The sequence below is a fragment of the Meleagris gallopavo genome, chromosome 1 (genome assembly GCF_905368555.1).
Source record: "Meleagris gallopavo chromosome 1, MGAL_WU_HG_1.1, whole genome shotgun sequence".
NCBI lineage: Eukaryota > Metazoa > Chordata > Aves > Galliformes > Phasianidae > Meleagris > Meleagris gallopavo.
In genome coordinates, this window is record NC_139404.1 from 141,206,762 (window position 1) to 141,223,117 (window position 16,356).

The 16,356-nt window shown below is 38.2% G+C and overlaps 1 protein-coding gene across 4 annotated transcripts in view; it reads left to right on the plus strand.

The window, feature by feature from the left end:
• NALCN (sodium leak channel, non-selective) overlaps nt 1–15,395 on the plus strand; it is a 217,496-nt gene extending 202,101 nt beyond the window's left edge. For all 4 annotated transcript variants that reach the window (XM_085215561.1, XM_085215563.1, XM_085215560.1 and 1 more), the window contains 11 exons: nt 874–993; nt 2,662–2,730; nt 4,451–4,599; nt 4,939–5,032; nt 5,608–5,740; nt 6,289–6,404; nt 8,176–8,333; nt 8,918–9,068; nt 11,184–11,333; nt 12,003–12,120; nt 13,149–15,395. In XM_085215561.1, the coding sequence (XP_085071687.1) occupies nt 874–993; nt 2,662–2,730; nt 4,451–4,599; nt 4,939–5,032; nt 5,608–5,740; nt 6,289–6,404; nt 8,176–8,333; nt 8,918–9,068; nt 11,184–11,333; nt 12,003–12,120; nt 13,149–13,342 (1,452 nt within the window). In that variant the 3' untranslated portion in view covers nt 13,343–15,395. The remainder of the gene's footprint in view (nt 1–873; nt 994–2,661; nt 2,731–4,450; nt 4,600–4,938; nt 5,033–5,607; nt 5,741–6,288; nt 6,405–8,175; nt 8,334–8,917; nt 9,069–11,183; nt 11,334–12,002; nt 12,121–13,148) is intronic.
• The last annotated feature ends 961 nt before the right edge of the window (nt 15,396–16,356 follow it).

Genomic DNA, 16,356 nt, shown 5'->3' on the forward strand with positions numbered 1-16,356 from the left:
CTAATTGGAAAATCAGATTTTTTGCCACAACCTACTGTCCTTTTATATAGAGTTTATTTTGCAGAAGTTTAAAGAATACTGCAAAGTGGCAGCATTGCAAGCTGGGGTGGGAAAAAAAAGATCATGTAATGAATGCCTGACAGTTTTTCCCTTTATATAGCAACACTTCAATTGCTTTGATGTTTGATGTGAATTGAGTACAAGAAACACTCTGGCATCCCCTCTGCCTGCCTCACCCCACCTCAGTGTCTGTTACTTCTGACTTTCCTATCAGTATCTATTCTTAAGCTTCATGCCTGCACTTCTGTTACCTATTTTGGAAATGTCAAGCACTTTTGCTGCAGTTTTTACTGGGAACATTGTGAAATGTACTGCCTTTACTTTTTGCTGCGGTTTTTACCGGGAACATTGTGAAATGTACTGCCTTTACTGTTCTTAGTTTTCTTTTCTATACACTTCTGAGTACAGATGGTGCTGGATACAGATCATTCCTTAAAGAAATGAATATTTGCAATATGGGAATGCTTTTTAATTAATTTGATATATAGGAGTTGCAGAACACAACTATACTCTTGTGTTCACATATGCTTTTGTGAATTTAGCAGCTTTTATGGACAGCTATATAGCATACTACTGCCTCCTTTAGCTACATTTTTTTACATGATTACCAGTGTAATCATTTTTAACTTCATAATGCTTAACTACAAGAAGTCTTAAACTCACTTTCACCTCAGCAATTTATACATTGAACATTCTGTCTGGGATGTTCAGCTTTACTCTTTTGGTACTCCATCAGATATTTCAGAGGATGGAAGAGGTCCCTATAGTAAGAAATAATAATTCTGAAACAGAAAATTTGTTTTTAATCTGTAGGTCACAATGAAGATTATTGCCATGTCACCTTCTGGCTTCTGGCAAAGCAGAAGAAATCGATATGATCTCTTAGTGACATCTCTTGGAGTTATATGGGTGATACTTCACTTTGCCTTGCTGGTGAGATTTGAAAAATGAAGTTTTAGTGCGTAAACTTAATTTCATCTGTTAAGCACCAGCAGTAGGATCACTACTGCACTACATGCAGATAAACCCTTGCTTGTTTAATAGGTGTAAGGCTGAAATACAAATGGAACTGTATGCTGCTCTTGCAGCTCGGAAAGCAAATGGTATTTTGGGGTCCATCAGAAGAGGACTGGCCAGCAGGGACAGGGAGGTGATTGTCCCCCTGTACTGTGCTCTTGTGAGGCCCCATCTGGAGTATTGTGTCCAGGTCTGAAGCCCCCCAGTACAAGAAAGACAGAGAGCTGTTGGAGAGGGTCCAGAGGAGAGCCACAAGGATGATCAGGGGACTGGAGAACCTCCCCCATGAAGACAGGCTGAGGGAGCTGGGCTTGTTCAGCCTGGAGAAAAGGTTGTGGAGTGACCTCATTGCAGCTTTTCAATACCTAAAGGGAGCCTATAAACAGGAGGGGAATCAACTCTTTGAAAGGCTAGATAATGGCAGGACCAGGGGAAATGGTTTTAAGTTGAGGGAGGGAAGATCTAGGTGGATGTCAGGGGGAAGTTGCTTACAGAGAGAGTGGTGAGATGCTGGAACAGGCTGCCCAGAGAAGTTGTGGATGCCCCGTCCCTGGAGGTGTTCAAGACCAGGTTGGATGGGGCCCTGGGCAGGCTGGTCTAGTATTAAAAGGGGAGGTTGGTGTCCCTGCATGTGGCAGGGGGATTGGAGCTTCATGATCCTTGAGGTCCCTTCCAACCCTGGCCGTTCTGTGATTCTGTGATTCTATGACACAAAAGAACCTTGTTTCTAAGAATAAGAAATCCTTCTCTTGGACACTGAAGTAAGAAAGTCATCTGACTGGTATGAGTTAGGGTCTGTAACTATGGTAGAAAATTGAAGTCTTTAGAAGGAATGTGAATGAGAAAAGGAAGTAACCTGAAAAGACTAAGAGCTCTTGCCAGCAGGAATCTCATAAGGAGCAAGTAGGAGACAGTGCACAGAATCTAGACAAGAGCAAAAGACTGAAAGAAGGCATAGGGTGAAAACTACTGAGAAGTGTTATCTGCCCCAAACCCAGCAGTGATTCTAGTCTGATGTTGATTAAGAAGACAGAAGAAATGCTTCATGGAGAAGGGGAAGAAATCAACCCTTTCTTCATCCTACCCCAATTGTTTTTTCAAGTTTGCTGCAATGTTGGCTCTTATTTATGAAGGGAGGAGAAGGGATTGTTGACACTTGTCACTAATTTCCAACTGCTGAAGTCACCTTCCTATAATGGCTGGGGTTTCTCTCTTGCCCCAAGCTTCATTGGTGGAAAGCCTGTTCTGTGTGGCTAGTCCTTTTGTTCTGGCATCCTCACTTTACTCCCTGCTGCTGTGTAGTTACAAAGGCCTGAGGAGTTTCTTTAGGCAAGCAGCTACCTAGACAAGTAGACCAGTGCAACTGGGTGTAATTATAGCCAATCTAATGAAGGACCGGATGTCTTTTTAGTTAGACGTGTGGACTCTGGGTCAGTGTTTTTGAAGTGGTAGAGCATCTTCAGTTACTTTCGTACTGCCCCACTGTTCCTATTGAATAGTGTTGCTACTAGTTTGTGTATGGTGACTGCCTTATTTTCCAGGAGATCAGCATGGGATAGTTATGTATTCATGTTTCTGTTCCAGAATGCATACACATACATGATGGGGGCATGTGTAATTGTCTTCAGATTTTTCTCTATTTGTGGAAAGCATGTAAGTATAAGTTCAGAACTACAACCATTGCAATGTTCATATATAGACTAAAAGAGTAGTTGCTATTCACCTCTAGTGCACATTCTATAAGGCTCCAACTTATATGCCAAAAAGAGACTTCAAGCAGCAGTCTCTAATTTTACATGCTTCTTTAAAATGTCAGGGTTTTAATGTACATTATATAATAACAAAACATTGCAATTACTGGAAAAGCTGCCCTTTTTGTAAAATAAATGTGCCTTTGCATTGCTGAACAGAATTATTTAAAATGTTCTCTAAAACTCTGAGCATATATTGTCCTACTTTCACTCTTTTCCATTTCATTGTGTTGTGATGTGCATGCTATATATTTATTTTCTCTGCAAAACTAGTGAAGTGGTGGAAGATCTAGTCACCTTGTTATGATAGTGCTGTGTAATAGAAGTTTTGTCTTCCAGAATGCAGGTCTGTGACTTGTGCCTTTAGCACTGTATCTTTTATAACAGTATAGGATTTCTATTCAATTTTAAAAATATTGGACCGAGTTATTCTTCTGGAAGCACCAGGATGGCTACAAAGCAAGTCATTTCTAAAGTTTTTATTTATTTCATGCTGGGATTTGCTGCGATGTAGTTGAGAGTAGACTAGCAGAATTAGAACAGGCAGGAAACAAGCAAATTTTTTTTAACAAATGATGACATTCTGCATTGTCTAGCTGTGGAACTTGGATTATCAAAACATTTTCTGTGAAGTCTGACATATTAAGGTAAATGTGATGAAAAGTAAAGATCACTGTAGTGGATTGCCAGGTTTAAGAACAGCAAGACAGAGGGCTTGATCAGTAAAGATAAAAAAAAGTTCTGCCATCAAACTACACAGAGCCTGTAGATCTTTGGAAATCAAATGAAAAATCCTTGCTTCTCCTAATGCAGACAGACCAAGTGATTGCTTTCAAAGCTTCCTGATTGATTCTGAAGCTTTTTCAAGGTTTTAACCCAGCCATTTGTGCTTTTATGTAAGGAGTTGCATCAGTCTCACCAACTTATTTGGTGTGATGCAATGCTTGAAAGTCAGCATGAGTTACCAGTTTGGGATGATTCTAAAGAAAATTGATACCTCAGTTCCATTAAAGAGAATTTTCTGTAGCATCCAAAGTGTTTAAGGATTTTAAGGCAATCTAAGGCGATACCATTATAAAGAGTAAAATGTTCAATATGGCTGCATGGAAAAGTAATATATACCTATTGTCTATGTCATTTTCAGAATTACACTATCTTCTTAAGCTCTTTGGCCAACTTGCATGAGAAATTAACTAGTTCAATCAATCTGTTTAATCAATCATACTGATCTTAAGAAAATCCCCCTCTCTGTACATCAGCACAATTTTTTGAGTAAGCTCTAAGTAGTTTACTACAGCACCATTCATACAACGCTAACTTTCATACTTAGGGTGAACACCAATCCATAGTAAAGCTTATTCTGTATTTTTGTCATCTTATCCTATACTGAGTTATTTACGGATACTGTTTGAGGATGGGCTGATATTTTCAACAAGTAGAAAGGCACTGAATTTCAGAGGAGGACACAAAATGTTGATTTTCAATCAGATTTATAATGTACTGTTTCACTGGGTTCTTCCATTAGCTTATATGTCAAAATGGCAACTGCAATGACTCACTTTTCACTCATCTCTCTGATTTCCTGAGTGACACTGTGAATTGCTTTTTCTCTGTCCTTCCAGGTTACACTAAAAATGCTGCTCCTGACTGTGGTTGTCAGCATGTACAAGAGTTTCTTCATCATAGTGGGAATGTTCTTACTGCTTCTTTGTTACGCTTTTGCTGGAGTAGTTTTATTTGGTACGGTGAAATATGGAGAGAACATTAATAGGTACAGTACCTCATGGAGTTGTTCCTGGGAATTTCCCAATCAGTACTGTCATCAGACTTCAAGGAGAGAACAGGGACAGGAAATAGGGTCTGGCTTTGAGTCTTCTTTTGCTCTTTAATAAAATAAGGCAAGATATTCAGACCTGTGCCTGAGCTACATTTCAGTTGTGTCTTAAGTCATGGAATAAATAATTCAACAAGCTCATTCAGATAGTACTGTAACTGTTTTCAGTTCCAAATAATAGAACAGTAGAAAATGAAAATGGTTTGCCTTTTTTTTTCTTGCCATACGTTACTCCTGGGACATCAAATGATCTCTCTCTCTTTTTGTTTAAAACAGACATGCAAATTTCTCATCAGCTGGTAAGGCTATTACTGTACTCTTCAGAATAGTTACCGGAGAAGACTGGAACAAAATTATGCATGACTGCATGGTAAATACAATACTGACAGAGATAAACTAGGCAAGGAATAGGTAACATCCCCGCATCACAGTGTGTTTCTAGTACCTTAGAGGGTACAAGGAGCAGAGTGACTGCCTTTATCTCTTCAAGAGATGCAATGTTCACTAAGTTCAGCACATGACACAAAAATTGCAGATCAAATCACAGACTCACAGTGTAAAATTTCATGGGGGTAGGCTGTTATGTGATTTTAAAATCAAAATATGCTTTCTGAATCTAAAGTGCAGTAAATCACTTTTCCACTGTTATCTCTGCTTTGATTGTGGCAAAAGGACTGCTCAAACAAACTGTAAGGTAAATGCTGGTCATAATGACCTCAGAATTTGTCCTTGAATCATTTTACTCTGCTTAAGTAAATATCTGCCTGTGGGTTCCATTGCAATGAAAATCACATTATTCGCTTCCTTCTTAAAATTAATGTACAGAAAAGCTTTCTGAAAGCCGTATTTCAGAGCACCAATTTGTTTCTTTTCAGCAGTACAAACACATAGTGTGCCTTGTATGTGTTAGTATTATTGACTGACTTTTCTTCTTCGGTTTCCAAGGTTCAGCCTCCATTTTGTACACCAGATAACAGCACCTACTGGAAAACAGACTGTGGAAATTATGCTGGTGCTCTTATGTATTTCTGTTCATTTTATGTCATCATTGCGTATATCATGCTAAATTTGCTTGTTGGTAAGTGAAAGCATGCAATAGAAACGAAAAGTGTCAGTCTGACATGTAATATATTAGACTTGTGCCTGTTGTGCTGTTCAGATATGAAGTTACCTTATACCTACGTAGTTATATTCATAGCATGTTAGTGATAATTCTCTGGCATGGTGTATGTTAAAACTTCAGAAGATTTTTCCACAAATTTTTTCACACAAATTTTTTCAACAAAGGGATATGTTGTATTTGTTGAGTATAATTATGCATGTATTATTTTCTGAGCTTCTCTATCCTCCATTTTACACTTTTCCAGTATTGTATGAATTCTTCTAATCAATTTTATAAAATTTTCAATTAGGCATTTAAGCACAGCTTTTAAAAAAGTAAGCACAGTGAGTATGTATGTACCATGATAACTTATTGCACATTGAAAATGCTCATCTGCTCATTGGCAAGAAGCTTGCACAACAATTCACATTTTGTTGAAATTCATTGCTGCTTTCAGTTTATCAGTTAGAATGTTACTATTGGCTTTATTTATGGTGTATTTTGCTTTTTTCGTTTTTTTTTAGCTATCATTGTGGAGAATTTCTCATTGTTTTACTCAACTGAAGAAGACCAACTTTTAAGTTATAATGATCTTAGGCATTTTCAAATTATTTGGAATATGGTTGATGACAAGAGAGAGGTAAGAAACTTGAAAGTGAGCAGAGAAATCCAATAATAAATGTTTAGGGTGTTGTTTTGTTTTTTTTTTCCATTGAAAAATTGTATGGGGGAAACAAAGTGTGCTGAAGAAACTCACTGAGCAATTACTGTCCAGATTCTGAAAGCTCAGTGAACGTGATCTAACATTGTTGATGATCTATTAAATACTAAGCTCTGTTCTTTACAATAGTAAAGTGCTGATGGTAGTAGACTTAGAAATAAATGTAAATATTCAGAGGATCAATGAAATAGCATTTTTAGTCCCAGCTTCACAAGTGTTGTTCCATTATCTCCAGTTCGCAAGCTCACATCCATTTTTGTCTGATCTTCAGAAGTGCTTTGCTGAGATTTTGATGCTGTCTCCAATAAGTTCCTCATAGGAAGCAAATAAATTATGGGCTGGTTGGGCAGACAGCAGGATGGATTGAAATGCTGTCGAACAGCTAAGCCCAGAGGGTGGTGATCAGGGGCACAAACCCTAGTTGGAGGCCAGCAACAATTTGAATGATGAGCAGAGTGGATGCTTAGCAAGTTTGCAGGTGACACAAAACTCAGGGAGTGTCTGATATGCCAGAGACTCATGCTGCCATCCAAAGAGACCTGGAGAAATGGGCTGACAGAAATCTTATTAAATGCAAAAGGGATAATACATAGTTATGCAACTGGGGAGGAAAATAACAGCTGGGGACTACCCATCTGAAAAGCACCTCTGCAGAAAAGAACTAGGGACTGCTGGCAGACGTCAAGTTGAGCATGAACCAGCAATGTGCCCAGCAGCAAAGAAGGCTGGTGGTATTCTAAGCTGCATGAGGAGTGTTGTCAGCAGATCAACAACTGAGGCTATTGATGAGGCCACACCTGGAGTACTGCATTCAGTGTTGTGCTTAGCAGTATGAGAGACATGGAGCTTCTGGAGACAGTGCAGCAAAGTGCAACAGGGATGACTGAGGACCTGGAGCATCTCTGCTATGAGGAGAAGCTGAGAGATTTGGAACTGTTCATGCAAGGAGAAGAGGGGGCTCAGAGATCGACTCATCAATGCCTATAATTACCTGAAGGGAGAGTGCACAGAGGGCAGAGACAGGTTCTTCTCAGTGGCGCCCAGTGCCAGGACATGAAGCAGAGGGTGCAAACTGTATCCCAGGAATCTCCCTCTGAACACCAGGAGCAGTGCTGTGCTGTGCAGGTGCCGGAGCACTGGTACAGGCTGCCCAGAGGCTGTGGGGTCTCCTCCCTGGAGCTCTCCAGAAGCCGCCTGGCCGTGGGCCTGGGCACCCTGCTCTGGGTGGTGCTGCTGGAGCAGGGGCTGGGACACAGGCACACAGAGGACCTCCTGTCCAAAGATGCACATAGAAAGAAATAGTTTTACAGCTAGATGCAGTTCTGGATGTGAATATGGAAATTCTAGTTTAATTTCAGTTCTTCAAAGGCAGCATTTTGGATGTATAAATCTCATTTCAGATTAATGCAAGTGGGGAAACTAAGTAGCCCAAGGAATTCTGAAAAATTCTGACAAAATGAACAGCACAGATTTTCATTGTGTATCAGTAAAATAACAGCAAAGAATTCCACAAGCTACTAGTAACTGAATGTATGTATTATCTAGTAGTGTATTCTGTTTGACTTAGCAGTCCAGGATTTGACATGGAATCTTTGGAGAAATGGTGTTTCTCTCACTGATCAGATTGAAGGTCTGAGTTGATTGTTCTATCACAATAACAATTTACCATCTACTATGCAATTTTACCCAGGGAGTAATTCCTACCTTCCGAGTCAAATTTTTGCTGAGGCTTCTGCGTGGCAGGCTGGAGGTAGATCTTGACAAGGACAAGCTGTTGTTCAAGCACATGTGCTACGAAATGGAACGGCTCCATAATGGCGGTGATGTCACTTTCCATGATGTGCTGAGGTAGTGTGAAATTTTCTCTAAACTTGTAGAATGCATGTGATGTCGTGTATTTCTCTCTAGGCTAAAAGATACTAATTAGGTTTGGAAAAAGGCAAGATTGGTAGCCACAGAGGCACTACCTCTGAAGGAATCAGCTCTAAATAATTTTAACATTTCTGTTTGAGACAGTTGTCCTAACGAGCAATCCTGTGCTGTCCTTGAAACCCAACCAAGGCAAAAACGTTCTCACACATGTAGGAATTAGACACTGTATCTGACTAGAAATAAAGTAGAAATGAGAACATTAATCATGGAATTATTGAAGCTTACAAAAAAAAAAAAAAAAAGCCCACCAAAACTACAAATGCGTTAGTTGCTTACAGTTCAGCAAATAACCTGCATTGGATAGTTAAATGTAGCTGATTCATTTGTTTTGAGGACAAGTCTCTTCCAGAATTAGCTCAATGTTTTTTAGCTTCAGATCTGAAGGCACATGCCTAAATTATGTATTTTTGCTATAAAATCTTAATTATGAGTTTTGATTTTCTAAACTGTATTGGATGTGCATCAACATTTTAAAAGTGCAATATCTTTTTTTCTTCCAGCATGCTTTCTTATAGGTCTGTAGATATTAGAAAAAGTCTTCAACTGGAAGAACTGCTTGCTAGGGAACAACTAGAATATACAATAGAAGAGGAAGTAGCCAAACAGACCATACGCATGTGGCTGAAGAAGTGCTTAAAGAGAATCAGAGCAGTAAGTCAAGCTAAAACAGAATCTAAATGATTGCAATAAATTGTACATTTCAGCAAAGCTAGAATTTGCTGTCACAATGTTTAATTTACTCTGGAGCCATGATGATATTTATGTGAAAAAGAATATAGCTGTTGCTAACTCAGCAAAAAATTATGCCTACAGCTCAATTCACAGAATTACAAAAATAAGCATCTTTTGAAATCAAAAGCTGTCTTCCTGCCAAAAATTTATCTATCTCTTCAACAGAGCAGGAAGATGTATTTGCAAAGTCCGAAGTCAAAGGAATGAGGAAAAAAAAGCAGTGTAATTTGATGAAACCTCCTAGGTCTAATCCTTCATCTAAATATAGTTTCATTATTTCCTTGTCTCTGCTGGCACAAGCTACCATGAATAAGATACCAGTAGATGACTCTTCAAATGGAATCTGTCTCAAGATACATAATTTGAATGAGCCACAACAGTAACTATATACAAATGAACAATCTGCATATGCAAATCATGTCTACAGACCATGGCACATGATAGCTGTGTCTGTGCTGGTAGATTGAGTAGGGCCAGGTCATTGTGTCAGGACTGGCAAGGGACCACCGATATTGGTTGTATGTTCCTTGGCACAGTTTTGGCACTTGTATGCTCCTGCTCTCCCAGACCACTGTTACAAGACTACCCTCCAAGCACAATTCAAAGCAAACAGAGCAGAAACTGCAGTAAATTTAAAACTATCTTTTGTAGGAGAAGGGGAGTCTGGCCACATCACACAAGTCTTGGCCTGCCTCTTGGCTTCAGCTCTGCAGGAAATCTCTGTCTGTTCAAATCACTTGTATAGACCAAGCTCATGCTTCTGTATTCTGTTTATGTAGCACTCCTGTTTGTCAGAAACATTTTTGCCTTTGTTCTGCATAGCTTCAGTATTTGCTGATCAAGTTTTGTCTTGGATGAAATGTATGTTAAATACTTCCAGGAATTTTGAATTGTCCTTTGCAGTTATTCTCCTCTTTTATTCATTAGAAAATATCATCTTTATATGAAAGGTCTAAATGTAGCTGTTTTGATCAGTGATTTTTCATTTGCTGTGAGGCAAACTGAGTCCATGTTTTGATGCATATATTTTTTTTCTATTATTTTTATAAAGTTTACTTCTTGTAAGCTTGAGCGTGTAGGTTCTCTCTAGAGACCTATGATCATGAGATCTGGCCTTTTCTGTTTGCAAATTTATAAAATCTTAACTGGATGATATGAATGTAATATACGTTCAAGCTGAAACATGAGTGTTCAAGGCATATCCAGATTGATAGTTACATTTTGGTTCCATCTCTATAACAGTAATGACAGTAAATTTAATCTCAGCTCTCAATTCTGGGTTTGTTCAACTCAGTTGTTCATTTCATTATGATATCGAATTACACTGTGTTAAATATGCTGTTCATTCCACTCTCGTAATATGGTTCAGATCATTTCACATTATATGAACCTTTTATAAAGTGAATATAATTATGGAAGTTAAGATATATTTTCTAATTCTCTTGCTAGTCTCTAAAGAGGAAGTCTGTGAAAACTACCCAGGAAAGCAAAACCTTTCCTAAAGGCTGTTTAGTTTAATTTAAAAGCAAATTAGATTGTATGATCATAACGGTAGTGGTTTTGTTTTTCTGTATGTATTGTAAATCTACACTCAGTCTCAAGGTTTCCACTGCTGTTTTATTCATTCTTATTGGAAGCCTGTTCCAAAGTCCATGAAAACAGTCTGAATTTTTTCATTGCCTTCATGTAAATCTTAGTGAATCTCTACCTTGTTTCTTCTTTGGGAGAAATATTAACACTTAAATTCAAAACTTCATATATTTTCAAACTCTAGGTTATTATGAGCAACTCGTTTTCCACTTAATGTGTTTTGTAAGTTTCATCCTTCAAATATTGCATAAAGGCCAGACATATGCCAGGAGTCACTTTATTTAAATGATGGCCATCTGATATGTGAAGCTTTATCGATGCACCTGGAATCCACATCTGGCACTCAATATTTGGTTAAATATTTAAAAGTTTGAGGGGAAAAAATAAGAACACTGACATACGCCAATGAGAACATTATTTTTGTCACATATTGTACCTTGATAGAAACAACAGCAATCGTGCAGCATTATTCATAGTCTACGAGAGAGTCAACAGCAGGAGTTGAGCCGATTTCTGAATCCTCCCAGCATTGAGACAACGCAGCCAAGTGAAGATATGAATGCTATTAATCAAGATAACAGTGCACAGCCGGAGGTATGTTAACCAGGAGACCATCAGCTACTCAGAGCAAATTAAAAAACAAAGAAAAAAAAAAAAAAAAAAGCACACGTTTCTTATTTGTTCTTTTTTAAACATCATTTTCAGTGGAAAAATTGAAGGCAATATTTTATTTTGCTCTGGTCTTTGCCTTCAGGTGTAAAGACAAGGTAGCCTAAGTCAGGAATTCCCTGGCTTAGCTGTCTTGCTAGCACTGTAAAGGGCTAACTTGCAGCACCAACTTTCAGCTCTAGTGTGAGTTTTCTATAGGTTCAGGAACTTGAGTTTTTCCTGTTATGCATTCTGAAGTTGTTTACACTGGGAAATGAGCATTTGGCATAGTGGGTTCTATGAGTAGGAGTTCTGAGCTTTTCAAGGTAAGAAATGAAGAAAGTACTACAAAGGGTTTCCACTGTAGAAGTCTGAAAGCTACATTATATGTTTTAGTGTGCATAATGGAATTGAGTCCAAGTGGTCTTTTCTTTTTCCTTTATCCTTTTAGTGGTAGACTGTTGAGGCAGTAAAGATTGAAAACCATGCTGCCTTACCTTTTGCTAGTATTTGTGTGCAAAGCTTGGAGATGGAATAGAAAGGCTAGATAACCCTTCTTGGAATTATCCTCTTGCAATGGAGACCATTAACAGATTCTTTTTTTTCTCCATTCAGACAAGTAGCCAGCAGCAGCTCCTTAGCCCAACACTTTCTGACAGAGGGGGCTATCGACAAGACACTGCAGATGCTGGGAAACCTCAATGGAAAATTCGGCCACGGTGTTTGCCATCATGTGAGTGAAAAATGCATATCAGTAGAGTACCCACATGACAAAACATTGCTGTAGAATAACAAGACTGTGACAAAGTATGTTAGAGAGTGTTAGAGATGCAAACACACAACTGAGCAAAATTAGAAGCTTCATAATTCACTTTCTACCTCCTGTCTGCAGATTGCATCCACATCAGTTTTTTGACCCTCAAGTGTGCTGAAATATAGCTCTCTCTCCTTCCTTCCAATTCAGAAAGCTTGGAAGATGTTTCCAAATATGGTTATTTGCAGGATTTCTTGGTTTTTGGTTTTTTATTTTTCATACATTAACTTAGAATCTTTGAACTGAGGTCTGTACTGTTCCATATGTTTGCCATATGTTTGGGAACACAAAGAGTTAAAGAGGAAACACGTTAAAGAGGAAACATCGAGCTGCAGCCAACTGGGTATGTTTTGCAAGTGCGAATGAGGAGTTTAGGGTTCACTTTCTTAGTTCTTATCATGGCCACAGGAATCTTGAATGTTCCTTGGTGGCAGCCTCAGAAAAGTAGAGATATGTCCATGCACAGTACAGACTAATATGTGGTAAGTGTCCAACGAATATCGTGAATGTCATCACTGAGCTCAACTGTGTTTCTCTTACACTTACACATGCATTTTTGCGTTCCATAAACCATGTTGGTACTTTGCACTGGCTTCTACCCCTACGCCATTGTCAAATATCACTTTCTAAGAGTAGAAATACTCTTTTCCCTCCATTTTTCTGGCTCTTACCCCTTTCACAATTTTGTTAGCATGTCAGCTCATATAAGTACTACTTAAACCATTTAGTTCACAATTAAACAGGTAAGAAAAGACTTATCATGCCAGTTATCCCAACAGAAGGAAGTCAAGCCAGCTAAACTGCTCTGCCAGCAGAGGAGTGGGAGCAGGGTGAGCAGCTGGAGCATTTTAAAGCTACCCTACTGCAGTTAGTTCTGTATTCCTGAATTCCAAGCAAAAATGTTCAAGAAGCAAAACTAATATAGAGCTTTCTATTTAATTTCATAGCCCCCAAACCAAGAAGCCATCCCGGGTCTTCAGTCAACCTGCGCTCTGGTGGATGTTTAACAGTGAAATCTATTGGATGCAAAATGAATCCCATGTCTGATGCTGCTTCTTGTGGATCTGAAGTCAAGAAATGGTGGACAAGACAATTAACTGTGGAGAGTGATGAAAGTGGGGAGGACCTTCTTGACATTTGAAAGAGACTTGAGTCATATTGCAACAGCATCCACTTCAAATACAATCTAATTTTCTATGTTTAGAATCAAACACGCTGTAAGTGATGTATGATTTATTTAAAATCATTATCATAACATTTTTCAAATGCTTATCCTACTGCCGTATGAAACATAGCACATACTTATACATTAAAATTCACCTCTATAGGTATAACTGTACTTTAGGAAACCTATATACAATAGCAGTACAAATAAAGCCAGAGAGACTGTATTGCCTTTAGCAGAGACAGAACTTTGTGTTCTATAGGTATATAATGAAAATGCATTTTGATATACACATATCTGTTTTTCTTCAACCTATGCTATGCTTTAAAATGGCGACACTTTACAATACAGGGGTAATGTATTTCTTCTTTCCGTGTTATCCTTCAGTTCTTATTTATTAAGATTTCTTTAGAAGAATTTTATTATTCACAAACGACCTGAAGAGGTCAGCACTGACTTCATGTTCAAGGGAAGTATTTTTACAGAGTACAGATTCTGAATTACAAATCTAAGCTTTTTTCTGGACATTTTTTTAAAATATGCAAGATACAGGTTAACTCACTTCAAAATCAGAAGGTGAAGGATTGGATTTAAAATGTAAATATCTTTGTGTTTTTGTTAATTATGCAAAAAGCTTGATTTTCATACAGGAAAAGAAAAAAAAGACATGAAAACTGTGCATTGAACCATCCAGCAAAAGACTTCCATATGACAAATGCGGTTAATGTTTCATTTTCAGATTAGTTACATATATGTATGGCGTCATTATTCTCCTGTTAGCTGGATCCCATTTCCTTGTGTAGTCATAAGATAACTTTGTTTTTGTCTGTGCAATAAAAGTTAGCAACTTGGGAGTTCTCATTAAAGAGCAGTATTGTATGGCTTTTCAAATACAGTTCAATTTTGCCTGTATAGGTAGAAGTGAATTTTACTTGCCCAGGATACTACTCATGGTACAGCCCTGCACTGCTAAAACATGACATGATACTGTGGTTAAGTATCTTTCTCCTTTTTACCCTGATACATCGCATTCTTACATGTTAGCATTCTATTTTATGAAGCAACAATAGCGCTAAATTACCACTGGTGAAAAAAGCAGCTGTCCTTTTTGTAAGTTTTTCTGGTGAAAGGCCAATGCTATAGAGATAGGGAGGCAGAGAAACAACACGATGCAGCAAAGCAGTGTTGCACACAGTTTGTCACATTCAGAATTTAGGCTGTCTGAAAAACGTGGGCTGAAAATTTGCCCTTCCCTCAGGGAAGAACTGAGAGGTAGCAGATTTTATAGCTCGGCCACTGACTAGGTTTTTTAGCATACCTGGGACCTTTCTGTTACCATTGTTTCCTATGGAAATGATAGGTTGCTCTACCACGGACTGATGTGAGATCTTGTACGAGGCTCACAGCTGACATTTATCACCACTTAAAATACATATCCTTTAAAAAGCTGACAAAACCCAGTGCTTTGTAATGTTTTCTGGCCAAAATATTAATATCGGGTGGTCAGAATTCAGAACTGTTTTCACAGATGCCTTCTCCATAAATGCAAAATTAGTTTTGGCCATAAAATGCAGTTTCCTTGGCATCTGTTAGTGTTTTGTTCTCTGTGTATTGTTTAACATTGTTTAGATTTTTTCAAAAATGTCATATTGAGCACATCTGTATTTTGTGGTTTCTTTATTTGCTTTGGAGTATAGTTAAGTTTAAATCTAGTCAACTCTGTCTATAATCTATGTAACCGAATCTGTGCATTCCCTTGTTTACAGGCTAGATTATGAACCATCAGCAAAACCTCACATGCAAATCCATCATTTTGTGTTCTGTTCTGTGCTTAAGTTCGGCTTTTGTATATGTGAAAAGAAAATAATATTGGATTTATAAGACAGTATCTTTGAAACTTCAATAATATATTGAACTGCAGATCTTTATGAATCATTCTTGCTGCATATCTTCTTTTTAAAAAACCTGGCAGACATTTTTTTCTTTGCCTTACAGCACTCTGTCAATAAAAGTGAGTTGCTTTAAGCAATATTCCTCCCTCTGGTTTTCATTCTACCTGAGTTTGCTATGTCTAGCTCATTTGTGATAATGCTGCATAGTGCCTGGGTGCATTGTTTGTAGTGGATTTCTTAAAGCAGCTCTTTCAAACTTTGCTAATTGGAGGGTCTTTGGGTTTTGGGGGAGAACTCCATTGACTGACTTCAGGGGTACTTCCCCAAGGTTCAAATCCAGCAAATGGTCATTATTTATTTCTCTTTAACTCTCTTTGGTTTAGTTCCTAGATGTAAACATGTTTGTGTATGTGTTTAAGTTTCTGGTGGAGGGGATGTAGAGGTTTAATAGCCTGCCTTCCAGCACCTTACAAGACACGAGAGATCCCTAGGCCATTAATTTAATGTGTAAGCTGGTTCTGTGAAAGCAATGCTCACCTGCTGACTCCCTCATTTTGCTTTTGCAAAAATACAGGAAGTGAAATGCAGTTACATAAATATGAAAATAATGTACACTAGATCACCCAGGGAACTAGATTTAGATGAAAAATTTGTCAGTATGATACCCTTGGCATGACTAGAGAAAGTGATAACCTCCTGCTCCACAGCAGAGCAACCACTGCATGTTTGCACATGAAGATGAAGTGGAATTCAAAAACAGTGTGTACAAGCAATGGAGAGAGACAAGGGAAGAATCAGGAAATCAGTCCATCCAGAAAGCCTTGAAGAAACATTCAAACAAGGACAGATCCTAGGCAAAAAAAGATTGCGAGGGGAATATCACTACCTACAGTGCTCTTAACCCATAGAATTAAATTCAGTACTAGCCTATAAAGATAAAAAGAAGAAAGTATTTAGACCTCTTCTTACCCCAAGGACAACTCTGTTTCATAGGAAACAAACTGTAGAACTCTTTGTAGCTTGGGTGGTGAAAAACATGGTTCACAGTACTGAAACAGACTTTTTAGCAGGGTCTGTTGTGATAGGACATGGAGAAAT